Below are 7,500 nucleotides of genomic sequence, written 5' to 3' on the forward strand. Positions count from 1 at the left end.
GCTAATCCTGTGAATATACATATATATATATGTCCATATTGAGAGTTCTCCTGCAACATTTTGAAGCATTTGAGGGAGGACATTTAGCGAAAATGACCAGATCTGTGGAGCATGAAGAATTGAATTCTTTATGACAACAATGCATCTTGTCACTGAGCTCTCCTCACTCACGAGTTTCTCACCAAAAACAATATGATATCACTTCCACATCCACCTTATTCACCAGATTTAGCACTTCTGGACTTCCATCTCTTCCCCAAGATGAAAATGAAGCTCAAATATTACTGCTTTAACACTGTTTTTGAGACCAGAGCAAATCACAGAAGGTCATTGGCTCACTTACAGAAAATAACTTCCATGCCAGATTTCAAAAGTGGCAGTAACACTGAGATTGGTGCATTGCTATGCAAGGTGACTATTTCAAAGGAGATGATATTGAAACATGGGTAAATAAGTTATTTTTATTAAACATAACTAGTCCGGGAACCTTTTGACACTACCTCGCATGTGTAAGAGACTTGATCTAGTTGGTTTCAACATAAAAAAAAGATAGAATATTTGAACCAAATATGGCTAGTTTGAATGTTAAAGGGTTAGACAACTGATGCTTGAATCCAGCCGGCTAAGGTTATGAATTGGCAGGGTCATGTAGTGGGCTGGATAAAATGCCTCATAGTTTTGTTTCAACTCTCAGCCCTCTGAGTTCAATTGCTGCTTTTCATCTTCTCACGAATGATTACAAAAAAAAAAAAAGAATATAGCATAGGGGATTGGTGGAATTATTAGATCATTGCACAGGGTACCTTCTTTTACTTATTTTAGACATCAAACTGCGGCCATACTGGAGCACTGCCTTGAACAAGTTGCTTTTAGTTCAATGAATTGATGCCAGTACTAATTTTTTTTAAAGCCTGGTACTTATTCCACCAGACTCTTCTTTCCACACTGCTAACTTACAGGGACATAAACACTCTAACACTGGTTGACAAGCAATGATAGGGGACAAACACAGACACAAACACACACACACACAAACACACACATACAGAATGGGATTCTTTCAGTTTATGTCATCCAAATCCACTCATAAAGCTTTTGTCAGTCCAAGGCTACAGTAGAAGATACTTGCCCAAGGTACCATGCAATAGGACTGAACCTGGAACTATGTGGTTGGGAAGCAAGCTTCTTACCACACAGACCACACCTGTGCTTATGTGGTGTTTGTTCCAGCAACACCAGTGTTGGTGTTGGTACCACTGAATTGGTCATTCTCAAAACAGAATCAGTGGTGTGGAGAGGAAATATTTGCATGCATGAACAATTGCGAGTTTTCCTCAAAATAAGTCTTGCTCAGAACTTCAGGTGTAGATACATGATCATCCCTCACTATCAGAGGCTTTATAGTAACTCACCTGAAAACTGGCACATTCACACACCCTCATAAGACAAAACAAAATATTTTGAATGCTAAAAATATATAAATGCATACAGAATGATATTTCAATAAGGTTACCCATGCAAAAGAATAAAATGTTGAAGTTGACAACCTCAACGTTTTTTCATTCCAGCAAAATACCCATGCAAAGCATAAAATATTAAAATCGACAACCTCAAAACTTTATTATTCCAATGATTTTCAAGAGAAGATGTTTTTGTTGAACAAGATGAAATGAAAAACCTTAAAGTAAAAAGAAATTAATAAAAAATAACAAGATATAACAAAGAAAGCAATAAACAAGCAGCAGTGAGAAAGATTTGAAATATTCTTTTCTACTCTAGTCACAAGGTCTGAAATTTTTAAGGAGGTGCCAGTTGATTAGACTGACTCCAGTACGCAACTGGTACTTAATTTATTGACCCAAAAGGATAAAATGCAAAGTCGACCTCAGCGGAATTTGAACTCAAATGCAAAGACAGACTAAATACCGTTAAGCATTTCGACCAGCATGCTAACATTTCTGCCAGCTTGCTGCCCTAAAGATTTGGGATATTGATGAAACAATTTCAGTATGGGTTATAAGAAAAGTTAGTAACTGATTTTAGCCTGATCGAGCTCATATCCTCAGAGAAAAAGAAAGCTGAATAGTAAGCAGAATGTACAGTGCTTTTTTTTCTATCTACTAACTGACTTTCAGCTTTTATACTAAGGTAGTAAGCAGTCTAAGTTGTTAGAGCATCTGATAGAATGCCTCACAAAATTTGTCCTGACTCTCATTCCAACCATAACCATTCTCTCTTTCTGTATCATTCTCCAATATGTTCTGAGATTTTCTTAAAACAGTCAGATATGATATGGAGAAGATATCACTGGTTTTACTAGCTGGCAATAACAGCAGTTGACAAAAGTAGAAGTGGGTGTTGAGATAAAGGCAAGAGTAGATAAAGGGTTGCAACAGAGGTTATTCAGAGAGAAATGGGTGTGTTGGCTGGCAACACAGCATAGTGAAGTTAAAGTGTATTGGATAGAAGATGATGGTAGCCTAATGCCACATCTTATATACTACTGAAGGGTAAGTGGGCAGTGGTGAGGATAGTGTGATCAGCACAGGTGGTAAGGACATGATGGATGGAGAGCTCTGAGGTAAAAGACATGGTGGCAGAGAACATTAGTTAGTAGGGAGCAAGGATGCTAGGTGAAGTGACAGCAAAGGCCTGGCTGAGTAGAGGGTAGCAAATGTAGGCCTAACAGTAACAAATTATAGGGTAACAGATTTTCATGATGGAGTACTGGTATAACAGGTGATTACTAGACTAAGCTACTATCCTTTACATTTTCTATTCTTTCAGTTTCTTTTATTTTTTTTAGCTTATATTTTAATTCAGCACTGTACAATCCAACATTATTAGCTCTTTATATTGAATAGTTAGATAGAGTTAATTGGAGGGTAACATGATTTTTGTCCTTGGATAGCAACTGTTATTTCCTATTTGCTTACTCCTAGAAAGTATGAAAAATGGCTAATATTTCCTTCAAATTTTGCTTTTATTACATTTATTCAAACCCCCAAATAATCCCTCTCAACACATGGCTATGATGCTCTCCAACAACTCTTACTCATGATCAGAAATGCACATATTGTCTGCCTCTGAGGGACATACTCAAGTGATTATGGTCAAATGACTGACAAGGAAATCTATAGTATTGAGCAGAATATGTGCTATAATGATATTTCTGCTTCAGTAACTCAGTGCTGAATCTGTCTAGAATGTAACAGAAAACAGGTCAGTTTCAAAACATTTACGTCCAGGTTACAACATCAAAGTTTGAAGGGAATAGTAGTCATTTCCTTTGATTTCTAGACAGATGAAAATAAGAAATAACTCTTACTGGCCAAAGACAAAAAATAAAAATAAAATAAAATAAAATATAAATTTTGTTACACAGTGTTATACATTAAGTGTTAGAATTATTATGATAGATGTTAGAAAAGGAAGAAAAAGAAATCTGAATTGTTAAAAAAGAAAACAATTTACCTTGAATATTCCTTTCTTTCAGTAACTGTAAAAAACAAAACAAAACAAAAATAAAGAATAAGAATAAGATGGTAATATCACAAATGAATTTGGAAAAAAAATTATGTGGAAGTATTTAAGCTGCATAAAAGTAATTAAGAAGTGATTTTAATTGCTTTCATTTCATTCACACTTAGAGAATCTAAATCTCCTTCATATCACTCACTACTACCTTAGAAAATGTAGTCTGAGGTACACTGTAGCTCAAAAAAAAAAAAAAGAAAATGATGAGATGGAATGCTTATGATCATAGGTTTGCTCAATCAAGGTCAACATGTGGCTAAACAACAACAGCTATAACAACAATCAAGTCTCAGAGCCTACAAAGAAACCTCTACATTGTCACTTGACCATCTAGAAAGAGAAGCCAAGTTTCCCTCTGAATGGAAGAGCACATTGGTTAATTGTTTGTGGTAGACTATGTCTAGGAAAAAATAAGCAATCTATGTGGTTGTGGGCAGGTATAGGCCTCTTTTTGGACTTCCCAGTCAGGATCCAATCGAACATGGAAAATGTAATCCCTGGAAGAAGAGAAGGCTGCTCATTTTCAGCAAAGTAAACTGGAGTAGTGTCTTTCTCAAGGACACAATGCTTCACCTGATCCATGAATTGAACCCGCAACCTTACGATTGTGAAGCAAAACCAAAAGACTGTCTGTGTGATATCTGGTCACAAAAGGCATATCTCCCTCATGGAATGTTTATCTAATTTGAGAAAAAAAACAGGCATAAAAGTAATTCTTCCTAATATTGGCACAAGACCTAAAATTTTAGTGGGGTGGTGATCATCAATTACATCTGTACTTATTTCATTGACCCCAAAAAGAGGAAAGGCAAGGTTGACCATGACAGAATTTGAACTTAAAATGCTGTTGAACATTTTGTCCAGCATTCTAATGATTCTGCCAGCTTGTCGCCTTTGCAGGCATAAAAATAATGATAATGAACACCGAAGAATTAACATGATTGCTCGTTACTTAATTAGATTAACAAAATAATAGTAAAACCAAGTAAAGTCTTTATTGGTTTTGCTGTTAAGTTTGATTAACTGAATGTCTAAATCATTCAATCAAAATGTAAGTAGCTGGGTATCCCTCAGACATCATTGTTTTATGTTATGTCCACCTGTGGCAGAATGTGCACTAACATGAGATGCTTGGCTCCATAGTTTAGTGTTGTTTGGTCATCACTCTAGTAGTAGTTTTCTCTGTATTAAATGTTAATGCAGGTGCAAGGTTAGGAATAACGAAGGAGTCATTCTTAAACTTCACAAATAATTTAATCATAGATAAGAACAGATACAAGTTCACAAAGAATATGTTTCCAGTGAACCAGCAGAGAAATGTGAAAAGTTACATACAATATTTTGCCCAGTTGCGTTCTGCATGAAAGAATTGCAATAGAAATTCACACTACAAATGATTCGCTAGTGGCACAAAAGAAATCTGAATGCATGTGGTGTAACATAGGTGGTAGAGGCCATCTTCTTAGCTTAAACCACGTGTAGACAAGTATTGTTGCTCTCCATAACATGGATGTGAACAAGTTGGATTAGGCATAGCAAAGAGAGAAAGAACGAATCTCTCTGTCCCATATACAGGCTGAAAGACTGCTGCTGCCCCCCCCCCCCAGTGAACAAAACCCTTCCAGAACGTCCCGTGCCATAGTGCAATTACTAAAAAGGATATAAATCCGCTATACTTGGAACATTCTAGAGTGGGAGGTTGCTGATGTTGAATCCCCTGGCTTCCGGAGAACCGTAAATAGAACAATGACAGAATTTTGTTTCAATTTATGTCACACCTACAATAGTATGAATCTATGTTATTCGACATACCTCATGTAAGTTTCATCAGCCATACTCTTCCATATTGGCATGTTGGAAGAAGGTCCTAATTTTGGAATTTTCCCTCTCCATGATTCATTGCTTTCACCACAGCTAAGGCACTCAATCTACACTTACAAAAATTTATTTAACTCATAGATGAGACCTGACAGATACTACTGCTCTGTGTCAAGATCAACCGGAAGTTAATGGCTATTCAAGGGTGACTACCCACAACATAAGAACTCCTGAACAGTTGCCTCACCACTGGATGCAGTTTAATGTCATACCCTGGAGATTCCACAGCCAAATGCCCACTTAATGTAAATCCAAGTCTAAATCAGCATGATAGAGCAAAATTGGCTATACTTTACCTGATGAGATCTTCCTGATAGAAAAGTACCAAAAGCAGCATATGATAAGTGTAACAAGAATGAGAACTATCACGCCACACGTAATTCCAATGGTTAGTACATTATTAGCTGAAAGTACATAACAAGTAAGGGTTACTGAGAACTACAAGAAAGAGGATGTAAAGATAGAGGGAAAGAGAGCTATATAAAGGCAGAGAGAATTTGTGTGTGTTTGTGTGTGTGTGTTTGTGTATGTGTGTGTGTGTGTGTGTGTGTGTGTATATATTTATATATATATATATGTATGTGTTTATATATGTAAATGTGTGTGTATATATATATATATATATATATATATATATATATATATATATATGTAAAATATATATATGTAGATAAATATGTATATATATATTTATATATATATATATATATATATATATATATATATATATATATATATATATATATATATATATATATATATATATATAGGCAAGTAAGAAAATGGAGAGGATAATCAATTGACAAACATCAGCCAGTAAACATTCATTTGGATCTATTTATTAATTAATTACAATCATAAGTATAAGTAATCAAAACACAAAACAAAAAAACAAATAGATAAAAATAAATAAATGAATCAGCATGGCCGCAGCTCTGAGCTGAAACTTTGAAATGAAAAAAAAAAAAAAAAAAAAAAAAAAAGAATAAATGAGTGAAAAAATACTAAACTCTTACAGCTGTTTCTACTTTGGGATGTCCAACTTGCCAAAGTTTCCACATCATACCAGTAATATACAGGGACTGTATAAAGGTTGAACAAACATTGGACAGGGGTTGGACAATAATTGAGCCCCAGAGCTTCATCAGAGAGATCATAATGTTAGGAATCTAACATGTGATGAAGTAATATAAAATAATAGAATAAAATAATGAAATAAAAAAAATAAAAAAATAGTAAGGAATGGTAAAAAAAGTCAATTCTAAGGTAATATCCATAATTTATGGGATTACTTAGTCACTTCCAAAAGTAATTTACATTGGTTCTGAGAGTTACATCCTATTTCAATTTACTGGGGGAAATAGCAATGGTAAGATGTTGTGGAGTGAGGTTAATGGGATGGTCCATATCACAGGATCAAAAGTTAGAGGCTAATGGCTATGTAACAGAGTATCATAAAAATGAACAAAGTTAACATAATGTGAACTTGTTTGGGAAATCAATACATAACTCTGTCAATGAAGAAATAATTTGGGTAAAACTTGAGTGCAGGTAGTGCATGAAGACATTTGATATTCCTCATACAAGATGAGAAAGGGCCAATTTTTATCCCAAGTCATCAAGGACAAGAGGAAAGACAATGCTACAAAGCTTTTGAACAAATTCAAGCATCCCCTCCAACCGAACATGCTTTGGTTTATCTCAGATGAGAAAAATTTCTGCCAGGATCAGATGGTGAACACACAGAACAACCGTTGACTTGCTGTGTCCCCAAAACATGTTCTGAGAATGATAAAAATCAAACATTAAGTCAACACGATGGTGCTTGGAGTGATCACTAGTGATGGCAATGCTATGCCTCCATTCATTTTCCCACATGGCCTCAGACTCAAACACAGAGTATTACATCAAGTGCCTGGAGGAGGTAGTGATGACCTGGGTCAAGAGGATGGCTGCTGGAAGACCCTGTGTCTGGCCACAGGATTCTGCACCATGCCACACAAGCAGGAGAAACCAGTCATGGCTGTCAGACAATTCCTGTGACCACATCACCCCAAACATCTGGCCACCTAACTCCCCAGACTG

The 7,500-nt window shown here is 35.6% G+C and overlaps 1 protein-coding gene across 6 annotated transcripts in view; it reads right to left on the bottom strand.

Annotated features, from left to right (window-relative positions):
* LOC106880610 (uncharacterized) overlaps positions 1 to 7,500 on the bottom strand; it is a 141,839-nt gene that overhangs the window by 42,806 nt on the left and 91,533 nt on the right. For 2 of the 6 annotated variants that reach the window (XM_089352259.1, XM_052967798.2), the window contains exons 6-8: positions 5,712 to 5,819; positions 3,475 to 3,499; positions 1,610 to 1,678 (exon numbers count right to left, since the gene is read on the bottom strand). In XM_089352259.1, coding sequence (XP_089208385.1) covers positions 1,610 to 1,678; positions 3,475 to 3,499; positions 5,712 to 5,819 — 202 coding nt within the window. The remainder of the gene's footprint in view (positions 1 to 1,609; positions 1,679 to 3,474; positions 3,500 to 5,711; positions 5,820 to 7,500) is intronic. The other 4 variants (XM_089352261.1, XM_089352260.1, XM_089352262.1 and 1 more) reach the window with 3 other exon arrangements.

The sequence above is a fragment of the Octopus bimaculoides genome, chromosome 5 (genome assembly GCF_046866305.1).
Source record: "Octopus bimaculoides isolate indiv1 chromosome 5, ASM4686630v1, whole genome shotgun sequence".
NCBI classification, from domain to species: Eukaryota; Metazoa; Mollusca; class Cephalopoda; order Octopoda; family Octopodidae; genus Octopus; species Octopus bimaculoides.